This window comes from Cavia porcellus, unplaced genomic scaffold (assembly GCF_034190915.1).
Source record: "Cavia porcellus strain 051 isolate PalLab524CR breed Dunkin Hartley unplaced genomic scaffold, mCavPor4.1 scaffold_28, whole genome shotgun sequence".
Taxonomy (NCBI): domain Eukaryota; kingdom Metazoa; phylum Chordata; class Mammalia; order Rodentia; family Caviidae; genus Cavia; species Cavia porcellus.
Genome location: NW_026947511.1, coordinates 21534543 through 21551192, shown reverse-complemented (window position 1 = coordinate 21551192; position 16650 = coordinate 21534543). Strand labels below are relative to the sequence as shown.

The following is a 16650-nucleotide window of genomic DNA, read 5'->3' as shown; positions in this document are numbered from 1 at the left end:
CTGCAGTATCTTGCTGGAACATACAGGCTGCATTGCAGGGAATGCACTGTGCCTGCTGACATTCTTCAAGACTGCGGGAAACAGGCCCTGAGCCACTAGACCTAGGACTGAGATGTCCAGTACACAAGAAAAGTTACTCATGTGCTCTCACTTGAATGAGCGGAACAGAAGTAACTCTAGGAAAAGACAGGGTTTTCATTTTTTTCCTTTTTGCCAGAAAATGGGAAATAACCATTTTTTATTGATTGAGTTCCTTTTAGTTCTTTGGAATCCTGGTAGCATGAAGATATCCTAATAAAAAAAGCCCTTAGAACTTCTTGATAAAGTAATCATACTGGAAATTAAGATATGTAGAATGTAAATGTCTGAGATTTAGTCCATTATACTAGGAAGGAATTGGAGTACATAGTAGACAAATAGTAGATTGTCAACATGGAACTAAATTCATTTTTCTCTTCTAAATTAGATTCCCCCGAGTTCACCAATATTCAAAATGTTCCCATTTTCAGGTTACTTTTTGGATCTGGAAATATGTCAGTTCAATTCTGGTCTTTGATTCCTGTCCTAAGTGGACTTTTGCTGTTTTTGGCTCAGAAACAACACCCACACACAAACACTCAGTAACCAGAATGTGGAAATCTGACCCAACTCCACAAAAGTCAAAAAGATAAGTCTAAAATATGAAGTCACACTTGACTTTTCATGGGGCTAAATACTTCAGGCATGCACTTTAAAGATTCCAAAGAATGCTAACACAAAATGGCCATGGGCCAAAATTGGTCTAGAGTTGAAGCTTTCATTCTTCCTTAGTAGAGATTTTAAAAACACATAAATTTTTTATGAATATATATATAGATATATGAATATATATATGTATATAACACACGTTGCTATATTTCTTTAATTTTACTCTAAAGTGAATCTGAGGTGACTTTGAAAAGTACATAACTTGAAAAGATTAATTCTAGCTATTTCTAATTTCATCCTCTACTAATCTCTGAAACATATTTAGATGAACACATTCAGAAAGAGGATAGTTCAGCTGGTCTATTTTTGATACGAGCAGAGTAAACTATGTCATTGTGTCACCTACTATGAAATCTCAGCCTCAGTGACGTGGAAGCTTAATCATCTGTCCTTTACCCAACAGGCCAAACAGAGAGGTGGGAGGCTTTCTGTTGACTAATCAAAATGCCTGCCTCCCACCACCCGCAGCCACCAGGGAGGGGAGGAGGCAGGAACAGGCACAGCACAGGGCTTCAGAGATCTGCATATCAAAGTCAGATTCTGAATTGAAAATTGCCACCAATACACAAAAGCAGAGAACAAGGAAAATAAAAAGATGCAGCAATCACAGTGATTGATCTTACCTTGGCAACAGCTTTACCATCGGAATTATTGTTGGAATCCTTAACTCCACTGAAGGAATCTCTTCTCTGTGGGCACGGTTTCTTTTTGCGTGGTCTGCCTTTAAGATTTGGCGCTGAAAATGAACAGAATAATTGATATACATTTTCACTGAAATGCGCTGCCTTAGTAAAGACCCACAGTTTCTCCACGGGGTCTTTTCCAGTTGTTTGGGGGAAAGGTCTCTATTGTGGCAGCCAATTTTCACTAGATACTTTTCTCTCTGAAGGGTTATACCTTGATGCTATCAGTAAATAGCCTTCGGTACAAGTTTATCAAAGTGAAGCTCTCATTCTTTATCATGTCTAATGAATATAGATAAAATGAAGCTTAAAGGATGATAAAGGAAAACATTCCTCCTCTCTACTGTTAGAATCTTTTGGGGCTGAAAGACATTATTGGACCAGGTTCTGAGATCATTGATCATTCCCTATGTTTTGTTTCTATCTTGTTTTTCTGAAACCTAAGTGATATGCCTGTCCATCCTGATAGCATAGTAAAGTAACACTGAAAATATCTCTCTTTGAAAGTGTTTGGAGACATGAGTATTTTCTCAATTTATCATACAAATTCAGAGAGAGAGAGAGAGAGAGAGAGAGAGAGAGAGAGAGAGAGCTATGTAGAGAAGCATTAAAAAGCTACATAGTATTAGTCCATGTATTTACTAATAATATTCCAACCAAAAGGTTTCAAAGCTCAACAAATCTGGAAGATACATTTCAATCACCATACTTTCTTTTCTTTTGTGTATTTTTATGAGGAGTCAGAGGGTTATATGAAATAAATTCCAAAGATTACACTGGGGTTAGCCTCATTCCATTGGGGTTACACTTTTTAAAGCTGTAGACAAGATACAAATCAAAGTTCTATTTCATCCTTGATGTTGGGCTTGGTTCCTTTTAAGATCTCTAAGAGGAGGAGGTGCTGTTTACAGAGCGCTGTGATTTTTGTCCGGCAGCAGCTTTCACATTCAACTTCAGTCACCCAGGGCCAGCAAAATTCAAACCAACCAACCAACCAAGCAGTCCTTGAACAATTCCAAGCTTATGAATCTGACCCCAAACAATTTCTGCCATACCTTTCAAGGTACCAGCACATTTTACAGCGTTAAGGACTGAGTAGGACAATGTGATATCTGAACAACACAATCTCTTTTAATTGTTGCTAATCTTACTTATGCCACGCAGTTTCAGCTGTGGTTTTAGGACATTTTACATTGTACTCATTTTACTGACATAATTAATCCTACTAATTTGATTTTCTGCTGTGGATAAGAGTTTAGCTGTCGGTAAAGCTCAGTACGACAGGCAAACAGCTGCCTTTGTAATCAGAGAGACAAAAAAAAAAAAAAATCAAAAAAGTTTCAAAAGCAGTTGCAGAGGCTTGGACTCTCCTTCCCTGAACCATTCCCATCTCATTCCTCAAAAACGTGAGTCTGAAAGTCCATCCCAGAGAGCCACCCCGGAATTATCAAAGGTAAACAAGTTCACAAACAAAATCAAGCAAAGAGAAAGTAGCCATTACCCATTCCAGTCGACAAACATCTGCCTGATGGGTGTCTGTGCTCATGCAAAGCTACAGCATGTGACTGCTGGCCGGCCACATCCCTGGAAGTCCGAGCAGCGCTGTGGCTGTCAGCTTGCCTCCGAATGCGCGCTGCAAGGCTCAGGGCTCTGCTTACAACCGCCCTCCCCCGGCAGCTCCATTACTCATGTAAACACACGGCAGTGACTAGCACCGAGCAGCAGCGTGTGGGATGAGCTCTGAGGCTGGGCTGGAGCTGCCAGACTGGCAGGGAGGGATCTGCTCTGCGCCTCCCCGCGGGCTGGTGATTTCATCCGGCCTGTTCCGTGGATCCTGACCTCCTGCTCCCGTGTCAGAGCAGCGTGATGCTGCGTTCCACGAATCTGACACGGTGCACAGCCCGGAGCCAGGGCGTGGACTGTTTTGTTTAGAAGACCCAGTAGCACAGAAGTGTTTCCACAAGGAGCCCAAGTGCTAAGTCTTTAATGACCGCGAGGAGAGGATGTACTTTCATGTCCCTTATCAAAATAATAGCTGAGTAGCAGACTGACAGAAACAAACAGAACTTGAGGGAACAGGGGCTGGGATGTTTCATCAGAAGACACAGAACAATATTGCCTCTGTTCTAAAGCTTGCTGCTGGGCTCTTCCCCTCCTAGCATTTTGGTGAAAAGCACTTAAACCTAAAAGGCATTTATTTCCAGAAAAGCTTTCAAATCCCAAAGGCCTTTTTGAAAGAGAACTTGCTTTGAACATGCTGTTTTAAATATTGAAGGCGAAGGTTCCGGAAACTGACAAGAAGTCATCCCCAACTAGGTCTATTTTCTGTATTCTTTAAGCTGTTTTCAAGATCCCAGAGAAGCACATGTCCCGCCTCAGCAGATTCTAAGAATTACAAATTTAGAACAGCCCCACACCTAATATTCTGGTCACACAAACTGAAACTTTAAATGGAATGTGACTAAGAGGAAAGGCTTTTGGTTCCTAGTAGGGCAAATCCATGGTTATTTCAGGTACAGCTAGGCAAATTCTGTCAACCAAGGCTGGAACTCAAGTCTCTTAGTTTCCGCTCTTTCTCTGTTCTGGTACAGAATGTATCACTGGATTTTTGTAACAGAGCTGTGTTTTGGGCTTCTTATACTGGATTGATGATCTTTAAGAGTAGGACTGTGTCAGTTCATCTCTCATCCACTTCTGCACAGCCCTCATGGGCGGCGTTACAAACATGGGTTTGTTGAATGAACCAGTGACTAAACAACAAAGATGCCCACATATTTTTGTTTCCTCATGAGCTGGGCTTGCCAACCTAACCACATGGCATACTTGTCCACCTGGACACCTATAAAACTGCATTTGCCTTTATGACTTACACTGATGCTCTGGGAATGTAACCCAGTAATGGAAGAGTATACTAGAAAGGGGGTAGGAGGCCCCAGGCTTTTGGTTCCTGATTACTATTAAGCGTTTGCTTTGGGCATCTAAGAAGGGCCATGATCTTGTCCCACATGCAATGTAGAAATACACAAATACAGTGTTCTGGGGGCACTGGGGTACTCAAGATTTGGTAGTACCCCCTATAGTACAACTGGAGACCTTTTAGATTCATAAATTCCAGGTAGAGCTTTGGGATTGAGAGGCTGGCTTTAGGGAATAGCAAAACTCTATTTCCCTGCCACATCTTTTTTCCTCCATGGTGGTGAAACAAATCTTTTGCTGTGATTCAAAATTAAACACACTGTTGTGTGCGGTGGTCAGGGGTGGGGTAGGCTTTGGATTTTAATTCATTCACATACGAAACAGTCCCAGTCCTTCCAGTCACCCTGAATGGACCTATATCTGCCCTCACCTGGAAAGCCAAATTCTGGCGACCTATTTAGAACACCAGGGACTCCAGACTCCAACTCCAGAGCAGCTCTGGTGCTATAGATAAGATGGATGTCTATCAGCAAAGTTCTGCGGAGAAGCCAGCAGCAAACTCACTGAGGCATACCTGCTTCCAACACTTCTACTTTATACAAATAACAGTATGAAGCAATTAAAACACAGTTACTTAAACTTGTGTATATAACCCATTGCCCAGCCCTAGTCGGGCTCATCAGAGAGATCAGTAAGTGCTCTTTGTAGTAGTGTTTTCAATATTACACTTACGTAACAATAGTAGCTACCGGTAACACTTACTAGGGACTTTGTGCCAGTGATTATTCTGAGTGCTTTCCAAGCAATAACTTATTAAAACTCACAACAGGCCACTGAGGGAGGCACAGTCATAATCCCCATTTTACAGACCAGGAAACTGAAGTAGCAGTGAAATTACTTGTCTCATGTCATGTAATTGACTATTGGCAGTGAGATAGATGCTGACCTAGGCAACTGGGCTTTATTCAGAGTTCTTGCTTTAAAGCACCATCTGCCTAATAAAGTCTCGCTCTCACTGACTCTCTCTCTGTCTCTCCCTCCCTCCCTTCTCCCTCTCTCTCTCTTTCTCTCTGTCTCTCTCTGCCTTGTAATGAGATATTCATATTAATTCCAGGTGGCGGTCACCAGGGAGCTTTTCCCAAATGAAATCACTATCAAATACTACATAGTGCCATCCCAGCAAGCAACACGCATCCCACAGATCTGGCAGAGAGCAGGGTACCCCTTAGTCCTGAAAGCAGTAGGTGACAGGACACCTTCCACTAGAGCCCGGCAAGCCTTGTGTGCATTACCCCTTACAGTGGGCCTCTGAGATCCTCTGCCTAATCAGTGAAAGATCTCTGCTTTTAAAAGACATTCTTTCCTCTGTGACTGTCCATCTGTTCCTTTTACTCAGTGCCAAGAAATTAACAAGTATTCACCTTTGTGAAGTCATTGCTATTTCTACAGGCGTTAATCCCTGGAGATTGAAGCTACCTCCAATGTTCCCGGCCACTCTGACATCTAATCCATGTTTGTGCTATTGTTTTCTTTTTTTAACTCCTTCAAATATTAATGAATTACAGTCTATTTTCTTGACAACACAGCAAAACAAGCTTGTTTTTCCTAAAAGGTTTATTAGATCCGAGACCTGGGCATTCCTGGGTATATTTATTTCACTGTGGGTTCAGACAAGTTATGTGTCAGGGCAGAGCAGGTGTGGGAAACTTTCATCTCAGCCCCTGCTCTTGCAATAATCATAATAAAACAAAGGAAATGTAACCAGTTACTGGCAAAGTAAATTGCTTTTGGCTTAAATGTTCCTGTTTTTTTCTACTGCGTTCTTCCTGTCATGACCATCTCTCTCTCTCTTTCTTTTGTAATGGCATTTATGCTTTTGGAAATACCACGAAGATAAACTGCTATAAAAGCTGGATTGACTCATCAGTTAACAACTCTTTCTTCCCATTTTTCAGAGAGGACTTTGTTGCCAACGCAGCTACATAGTCTCTCGAGAAATTCTTTGTGAGCTTCCAATCAGAGACAGAGCATGCTTATTGGTGAGAAACTGAATCAGAGAAATGGAAAACTAGGCGTAATTTTCCTAAGAGTTTGACCCCTGGGGTCAATGTCTAGAGAAAGTCAACAGAGCGTTAACTCATTTAATTTGCAAGTTCTGTGTGTGTTTGCCTGCGCTAATGTGTGCCTCTGTGTATTTTAAACATGAGCCAGAATGCTCCACTGATTGAAGTATTAGGTACTGACAAACATGATGGCATTTCGAATCTGTTCCTGATAATATTTCGTGTTTCCTCAATTGCTTCTTCTCTGAGCATTGTGATTCTCTGATACATTTTCTTTGCACACAATAATCTTAAAATACCCTGGCAAGTTTTAGCATGGTGCGTTGCTTTCTGGGGGTGAAAACACCCTAATTTAGTTATCATTTTCTGTGTTCTATTTTCACTGTTTCACTTTTGACTACTTAGAAACTTCCTCTTTCGTACAACAAAAATAGGATAAATGGTTTTTAAGTTATTAACAAATGAGTAAAAGATTTAGAAGCCAAGTATGCCACAGTGTTTGATCAAAGCCACTCCTAAAATTTATGAGTGTAATAAAAGAAAGACATTTCACAGATAATCCCTTACAGAATTTCAGTTTTAAAATTCTTGAAAAAACAAAGAAGAAAGAAAACTAAAAGCTCACAGCCCTTATTTTGGTTTTAATTTAAAATTAGCAATTTTAATTTAAAAATTCATAAATATTCCCTGAAATTTTTATTCAAGTCCACATTTTTTTTTAGTCCATGTAATGCCTGGAGGTATTCAATTGGCTGACTCTTTCTATGAATTTATAAAAATTAATAAAAATACAGTTAATACGCAAGTTTATTTTGTTGTTTTCCTATATATAGTATTCCATATCCAATTGAAATATTTGAGAATTACTTTATTGTCTGAGATATGAACACACAGATATTAACTACCATAACTTTATCTTGTAGGACAGTCTGAGTAATGATGAATTTTAAGCAATGGAAAGGCAAATCAATGTTGAAAAATACATTATATGGTAATTGTTCTGACAATCCCTTTTAATTTTTTTTCTGAAATACAGGCATTTGAAAGATGAGTCCACGGTCAGGGATATAGCTCCTTGGCACACAGTATCTGTCTAGCAAGGGCAAGGTCCTGATTTCAATTTCCAGTACCAAAAAAAAAAAAAATTCATAAATATAAATTTAAAAAATGTGAGTCCAGAGATGTGAGCCTCGCTTCTAGAATCACATTTAAATATCTTAACTTTCAAATACCACTAAGACCACAGAGTACTGATCAGCTAGCAATGGGTGTGACCCAGAGGAATTATGCTCTTCACCCAGTGTCACAGGCCCCCTAAAGACCTGGCTTGGAGTGTCCAAGTTTGCTGTTGTAGCTCAAGTCATATTCTGGCATTGCCTGAATTACTGACTACAATGGGGTGTGGCTAATGAACTATGCTGTTACCAAATCCAGGGCCCTACTCTACTGCCTCGAAGAGTTGTATGGGTAGAAAGAGGGTGAAAACAAAATAAAGCTGGCTTTAGATGAGATCCAGTCATTCTGGCTTTTTATCAAAATCACTAAAGCCCTCAGGAGTCACTAATGAGAGTGGAATGTGTTACCACATTTGTCATACCTGGACTGATGGGCCAGTTTAAGTCCAAAACAGCCACGGACTTCACTGACTGCTCAACAAACCATGTAAGTAAACACTCCTGTAATCTCTTCCAAAACATGTCCAGTCTTACTCATTCCTGTTTCATACTTGTGAATGCTGGAGCATTGTTAAGGCCCCTGATCAAAGTTTAGTAATTTCATAGGCATGCGATTTGCATAGCTATTTCCTGATCCGCCCTCTCTCTCTGCCCTGGAGGTCCTCATTTCTCAGAAATACTTAAAATACAGATTATTTCACTTCTACCCTCCCCCCCGCCTGTATGTAGAAAAGGACTTGCTAGCTCATTCATATTGCTAATTGGGTTGGAAACATGTGATTCCATGCGTTCCTGCATTAAAGGCAAACAAACCTCTTTTGTAAGCAGGTTTTATCAGTGAGAGAGGCAGACTTCTATTCTTATATTTCCTTGTCTTGAGTAGAGAGAGAATTATGATGATTAAATATTATAGATGTTATTCCAACATCATATCATAGATTACAGGGTGATAGAGAAATATTCACAAGTCTAGAAAAGATATCAATGAGGATATACTGGTAAAAAAAAAAAAAAAAAAAGAGATCAGAGAGCTTTCCACTACCAATTGAGGAACAGAAAAACTCTGCAGAGTGAGGAGAGAGTTGAGTTTTCAGAAAACAGATTCTAAGAGAGAATTCTGGCAAAGGGAAAGAGATTGAAACCCATCCCATACCTTTCAAACCTCCCCCTTCTCCTTGTGCTTCACTGTGGCTGCCCCTAGAGTATCCTCTGGTAGGTAGAGGATCTCCTTTACCACACTGCAAGGGGTGGAAGTGAGGGCTTATAACTGTTGGGCAAAGCATGTAAATCTTTGGGGTAACAGGGTCCATGTACCATGGTGTGGACAAGAAGGGGCCTCAGTTCCCGAGCGTCAGAAGCCTGTGGCAAGATTTCTCTGCCTTAGAATGCCACGTGCTCTGGCAAGAGATGTCAGGGCAGACAGGACACCTGCTGCCTCAGCGGGGCTTTTAAGGGCACAGGGCAGGGTGTCTAGGTGTTCATGCTACGTGCAAAGCCTCTGCTCTCCCCCCTTTGCTTTGTCCCAGCTGCAGGTTATTGTTTTGAAGTTAGAAACCCAGCAAAATCAAGTGTCTAAAAATTGCCACCGTGGTTCAAGTCTGTACTTTTACATTTACCTGGCAACTTTTCTGTCTTACTATCTATGTTACCAGATGCCAAGCAGCCAGGGGCCCTTCCCGGGGTCCTGGCCTGGGTTCCCCTCCAATACCAATAGGCAAAATCATGTGCACTTTTCTGTAATTAGAATAAGTGTGCTAAATCAATGTACTACACTATAAATGCAGATTTAGCCTTTCTTAGTATGCTATTATGAAATAAAAATAGCATATTAATTTAATATAGTTCTATATTTTTGATTTATGGATGTTTAAGAATCCAGTTTGGACCTTTGGAGGATGTTTTAATTTTCACAATTTCTAAAGATTATAAGATAGGACCTCTTAACACACAACATAATTTTTGTCTCTTTCTTTTTCAGTTTGTTGCAATCAATAAACCCTTTCATTGAAGCCTATGATTGAAATGTTCTGTGGTATTGTATTGGACATGACAGAATGGAACTGAAAGCTACATTTTTGTATTGAATAGCCTTGCAAGAAACAGTAAATATCAGAGCAGCTTTCAAACTCGTATATAAACAGAACATTCTTGTTCAGTGATTTCTCCAGGTTTAGAAATGAGATACTCCATTCTCAACATTGAAGATAATTGATTTGCTACATCTCTGAAGAACATTCCTCACTTGGAAACAAGTAAAAGAGAGTTTTTGGGGATATGCACATATGTGGATTAACAGAGCTGTTTAACTTATTACAGAGTTGGATGAATACATTATGAAAGGCATCTTGGTGTTTAAAACATGTACACATAAGAAAAAGTAAAAGGTCATCAAGTAAATACAGACTCCCAATTTCTTTTTAAAAGATCCAAAAGTAATCTGTACTGAAAAGATTTTTTTTTCCTTCTCCTTATGCTTTTCTACCTTTTAGAAAGAATAAGAAGTAGGACCATGCTTTCCTTAAAGCAAAAAGATGACTTATTAGTGGTCTGAGGTTTAGACCCATTTTTCTTTGTTTGGATAAAACCTCTCACCTTCCCTCCCCATTAGGTACCAGTCTTGACTCTGACAATGCTAGCACTTTCCTGGTCTTCAAGATTCATCTGTCTGTGGGATACAGGGACGGTGGTTCTGGAAAATGACCTTAAAACTCTATCCAAAGGACTCAGAGACTGCATAGGTGGGTGTGAACTGGAGCAGGGTGAACTGGTGAGGGTTCAAACGAAGAGCATAGACCCAGAGGTGTGAGGAGAGAGGCGGCCACAAGGTGTGTAACACACGGTGATATATTAACTGTGGACAGAGGACTGTAACTCAGGGCAAGCTGGCGTACTCAGTTAATGGGCACTAGAGTTTGGCACACTGAGGGAGAACAACAAACAGATACTATCTTAAACCCTATGTAATCTCTCCATGGACACAGGAGTTAAAACTTATTTGCATTCTTTTCTATATAAGATAAATAAATAAATACTTCTCTCACTCTTTAGAGTTGCTGTGTCTAGCCACAGGTGTCCAAAGAGCACTTGAAATATGTCAAACGCCAACTGAGGTGTGCAGTAAGTATAAAATATACACTGATTCCCAAGACAGTACAAAGAAAGTAAAATGTCTCACTAACAACATTTTATACTGATTACATATTGAAATGGTAATATTTTGGATATAATAGATTAAATAAAATATATTACTGAAATAAATCCCACATGTTTCTTTTTGCCTCTTAATATGTGGTTATTAGAGTACTTTAAATTACACGTGGCTTGCATTATCTTTCTCTTGGGTGATATGGCTTAGTCAACAATTGAACATTCTGATTATAGATATGACCTTGAAAATATGCATTATACAGCAGACAGAACAAGATAACATCTGAAGTGAGAATAATCAGCAAAAGTCACAATTCAAAGTTTCAGTACAATTTAAAATCTTATTTCTTCTTTATGGGGCATAGTCATACAGAGATGTCAGTGTCTGAAATTTTTGCCAGAGCTCACAGCGCCTCTCTAAATCTGGTAATCATTCACTCATGCCTACTAAAATAGTTCTGATGAGGATGTTATTTCATTAACTTCTTTAACTAAGATGTCAAAACAAATGCTAAGCCTTGAAACAGAATGGGAGAGAAACAAAGAAAATGAAAGAGAGACAGACAAACAGACACAGAGAGAATGATTGGGGGGCAATTATTTATTTCATGATTTATTTATTTCTGTTACAATGTATATAATGTATAAGCCAAGAGATTTTTGAATAAGGGAAAATGGAACTGGAAATTGAATGATTTTGGCTAGTTCTAAAGAGAAAATTTTTAAACTTTTATTGGTACCAGGGATCGAACTCACAACTGCCTGCTTGCAAGGCAGGTGCTTATGCCACTGAGCTAAATCCCCAGCCCAAGAGAAACTTTTTAATCGTAGATTGTTGAGTAGGTTCACGGTCTGACTGTTTGCCTTCTCGAGATTTTATTTGAAAGTAAGTGGAGAGGTAAGATACAGTCTTTATACAAAGAAAGTGAGATTGTGCAGTGAAGATAGGCATTCTAACATGCCCAGAAAAGCTAAATGGAATGATAAGGCTTCAGTTGTGGGGGAGGAGAGAAAACATATTATTTTCCTAATCATTCCTAGCACCAAAATCACCATAAGCATCACTCTGGGAAGGTGGCTGCCTAGTACCCAGCTGGCCAATGTCCCATCCTCCCAAATAAATGGTCACAAGAGCTGAGATCAGAGGCATTCCCCTACCCCCTCACCTTTGGATCCCTAGGCAGAGGGACACAGAACCATACTTAGACATTAACAGCAGGTTCCAAATACAACAGCCAATCAAATGGCTGCACGCTCTCCGGGATTCTCTTGCAGACCCTCCCACTCCTTATGCCCTTAATGGTGGCAGCGGAAATAACCTTGGGAAGTATTTTCTTAGAAGGCAGGAGTTTCTACCACATTTAAGGCAGTAACATGCAGAGAGATTAAGACCAAAATCTGAGATTTAGCTTGCGGTTCAAGCACTTGCTTGGTAAGTGCGAGGTTATGAGTTCAGTCTCCACCATACGACCAAAATCTCTTCTACCTCAGCAAAATGTGAAATGAATATTATATATTCTACTGTATAATACTTGTAGTGCTTTTTTTTTTTTTTTTCAATGAAATCAGTTAGCAGGTTCTACCTACATCCAGTAAAGCAGCCTGCACACCTCTGGTATGTTTCTGATATCTAACTATAGAAGTATTTGTCTTTGTCTTCCAAACTCTTTTATAGCACATGGTACACATATTTCAGCATCCAGCATTATTAACTCATGACCAACTGTCAGTTGATAGCTATCTACTACACGGGGTCTCCACAAAAGGGATCCTTATTTGGGCAAAAGCTCTTGTCTGCCCCAGTCTGTCTATATTTTCCCTTAGAAGAACTTTATTTGGATTATTATTCGCTGTTAGTGGAAACTCAGAGGCTGCCTGTGTGGCAACTGAGAGGCGGAGAAATAAATCCTTAGCAAGTTAAAACACTTAGCTGATAAAAACCATTGGTAGCTTTGTTAGCTGTAAGCAAACTCTCTACCGCCCTCTCGTGGTAGATCTATGTGATACTATGGGACGACCACAGCAGCCCAGAAATTTGAGTTTACTCAAATACAGGTAAGACACTTCATCTGGGTAGAAATAGCCACAAACCACACCTTTATGCTGCTTTATGTGTTTTAGAGTTTACATTTAACAGCTTCCTATGTGGTGATGGGGTCTTTGGGGTTGAGGGCGGTTAGAGCTTATAATATGGAAATTAGAATTTGTCTTTCAGAATACAATGGCTTCACTATATTTACAATCATAGTTGTTATACATGAGGCAAATTGATTTTTATGAGATTTAGAACCTTTAAAAAATCATGCCCACATTTTTACAGTTCCTTCATAACCAAAAATAGACCGATGTTCCAACTGGTTTGGAATTATAGGAACCAAAGAAAGAAGTCTGAATAATTCCCTAATATGGAAGAAAAACAATTTTTTTAAACTAAGGAACAGTGTATTTGTTTCTGACAATAGACAGCATACAGAAACTTGAGACCTATAAAAATCAGTGTAGGTACAGATTTTCTTTTTGTGTTTTTTTTAAAAATAAAAATTTATAAACTTCTGAACTCCAGGTTTAATAATTAGCTGCCCAATTTAGTACATAATTTTATTTTTTAAAACGGCATTTAAAATGTCTGCTCTATGCCTTTTGACAATTTCCTGCCTAACAGCCCGTCCCCAAAAAGCAAACAAATTTGGTATTAAAACAAACTTAGCAACTTAAGAAGCAGCTGGGGGAGAAGGACACAAGAACATAAAACTCTTTTTCAGCTTATTACATTACTGGTAAATGTACCATTTCTCTCTTTTATATGTCTTCTCTTTAAATAAAAGCCACTCTTCTACCCAGAATGAACAAAAATTCTCTGTATTTTCAATATGATTTTAGAGACAGTTTCATCTTAACTTGGCTTTTCCACACACACATGGAAGTTCAGTTTTGCAAGAGCAGTTGTTTGGTTTGTCTTTGAATTAGCGAAGTTCTCAAAGTAATTTTACTATAAAATTAAACAGCTGGGAGTTCTTTAGCAAAACATGACAAGTCTTGTTCTTCTTTGTACTATTGTGCAAGCTGAAATACCCTGGCTTTCATGTCTCTTTATTCTAAAATGAATTCCCTAGTTAGCCTTGTTTAGCTTCTAAAAAAATAATAAAGAAGAGAGTGGTATTTGCTGACCTCTGAAATTCATCTGCTTTTAAGCACAAGCATTTACACAAGGTACACACTCAAAGAGCTTTTGTGTTCGTTCTTATTATAGAATATAAAATGATATTCTTCCCTAATATAATGCCAGTTCTGTGTAGAATAAAGGCGTTTGCATTTCTGAAGACTGAGGTATCTTATGCCTATTTTGCAGATGGGAAAACTGAAATATTGCTAAATGGTAAGGAAGCACAGAATCAAGATGTTCATAGAGGCTGTAATTAAATTTAGAATTTGACTTCTAGCCCAGGACTCTAACCACGTGAGAACCCGGAGTCTTTGGAATCAACAGAAGACCAATTTTAAAACATTCTTTTGACATTATTAACCACAGTCTCAGGCCTCAGGGAAGTGGGGGTAAGGGGCGGGGCCTGGAAATAAAACAGGGCTGCTGGGTGACAGGCTTCTTACGACACTGCTAATAATGTGGATTACCTGATCCAGGCTGCAGTATACTCTAGGAATAGTCGGAGGTTTAATATTCCTCCTGTATCTTAAAAAAATCAGAATCTAGATTTAAGGGCTATCGTAGGTGGCTTTTTGAACTCTAGTGCCAGAGTCAAGACAAAACATGAATTGCTGGAAATGGTAAGCAAAGATCATGCTAGAAGTTGCTGAATCCCAGACACGATGACAGTAGGCTCCTTCATTTGAGTAATTTATAGGCTGATGGAATTCCATAGCTTAGAGAGAACCTCAGGTATTATCCAGTTCCAACTCTCATTCAACACACATCTGAAAAAGCATTACCCACCCCACCCCAGGTCACACAGCTCAAAACAGAGCTGGGAGAGGACTCTTCCAGCAGCCGCACCAGGGCAGCATGTGGATTTTCAGTGGGCCCTGAATACCTCCACTTGGGTCTGCTGGACAAGCTCTGTCATCCCAGGACTGCGTTACTGAAGCACACTTTCCAAGGAGCTGCAATGAATAAAATCGAATGGGAGCTGACAAGGACATTCCCGCTGTGTTCAAATGCCAAAACACACAACAGGGAGAGCTCCCTTGGAGTGTGCGGACCAACCGTAGGTCCTGCTGGCAGCACTTCTGTGCACCACACTCTCAACTGTTCGTCGCCCAACTCCAAGTGGGAGGCACTAAGAGGAAAATGCTTGCTTGGGAGTCATGCGAACAGCACCCGGGCATTTGGCATCAGTGCCTACCACCTGCTTGCTTTTGTTAGGCTGGGCTGGAAAAACTGAGGGAGCCCTTCTGGAATAAGGAAAGGCTGGGTGGGGAGTTCTGGGGGCAAGGAGAAATGGCCTGCAGCCTACTCTGATGTGAACCTTCTTGTTACTTTCTACAATCATAATAAGTGCCTTGGAGGTCCCAAGCACATTCTGTAGCTTTCAACCTGAGTACCTTTGTTCCTCGGCTCCCTCTGATAATACCATTCGTTAACATATCTGAATTCCTACTTGTTCTAGACTCATGATTGGCTTCACTTCCTGTAGAAAGCATCCTTACACCCTCTCATATGCAAAAAGCCTTTGTTCTTAGCTTCTTTATCAAGTGTGCTTCTCCCCCGCACCTGTCTCTCTCTGTATGTAAACAGTAACAATCTTTCTGCCTTGGTGGACTCTACAGAAATTACATCTGCCTTGGTCAACGGGCATCATCATAGTACAAGTCCAGCACATGGTTATGAACAAATGATTCTGTACCACGTTTTGAAAACAGTGCCTGGCATTTCATAAGAGTAGAGGAAACACTGTATTTGTTAACTGCACTGACTGATGGTCCTGCTGGAAAGATTAGGGACACCTGAAGAGAGCAAGGTGGGTGGAGGTTTGTCTGGTGACTCTCCTTACCTCGGTGGAAGCTTCTCTTGGTCATGATTGCAATTAATAAGGGAAAGATATGAACACCACATTTCAATTTGTACTGTGTGACTGTGAGACCCAACAACTGTCAACCACTTAAATATTTAACCAAAAACTGCCTTCTCTGTGGATGCACAGATCCGAACTGTTCTGCCAGGATCCTCAAGCCCAAAGAGATGCTGACTGTCTAGAGAGCCCTGTACCTGAAAATGTCAGCAAGGGCTAAGAGAAAACAAGTTTTCAGGGGAGGATAACATAGCTCCTGGTGAAAACTACTGTTTTAAGGAATCTAATCTCCACAATGCTGCCTAAAAATGTGCCTGCACATGAGAGTTGGAGTGAATTCATAATGCGGAGATGGAATTTAAATTCCAATGAAGATTTTTAACAAAGATCAATAAAATAGGAGATTGATCTGCAGTTAAAGTTCCCAGTAATGGGATAGTCTAGAAATTTCATAAATAATGCTTTTATCTTGATTGCAAAATAATCTCCTGCCACACAAACAAGGCGAATCAAGGTAGGAAATTGTTTAGAGGGAATTAAAATGTCACACTTTACACAGAATAAAGCATTGCAATCACCAGGGAAACACACATTGCAAATGTGTTAACACAAAATTACATACATCACTTAATTATATAAGCACGTAGCTCCTGAGTAACCTATTAGCTAAACATATCGGGCTGAGGTTGAATATATACAAGCAATCTTTTTAGCGCAGAGGGGATATAACTATGTCAGCCCTGGCACCATAAAGCCCGAGATGGCAAGTGCTATTAAACTGAGATGCAATCATGTTGAAAAGGAAACATTAACAAACAGCAGACAATTGAGAAGAAAATACAGTGAGCTTGTGTTCTACTACATGTGCTTCCAAAACCTTATGTAACTATTCATT

The 16650-nt window shown here is 39.9% G+C and overlaps 1 protein-coding gene across 3 annotated transcripts in view; it reads right to left on the bottom strand.

Annotated features, from left to right (window-relative positions):
• The window catches only part of Arid5b (AT-rich interaction domain 5B), a 175089-nt gene that overhangs the window by 41727 nt on the left and 116712 nt on the right, over nucleotides 1–16650 (bottom strand). For 2 of the 3 annotated variants that reach the window (XM_023566736.2, XM_003473575.5), the window contains exon 5: nucleotides 1371–1483. In XM_023566736.2, coding sequence (XP_023422504.2) covers nucleotides 1371–1483 — 113 coding nt within the window. Of the gene's footprint in view, nucleotides 1–1370; nucleotides 1484–2931; nucleotides 4174–16650 lie in introns of those variants that run through there. The other variant, XM_005005302.4, reaches the window with a different exon arrangement.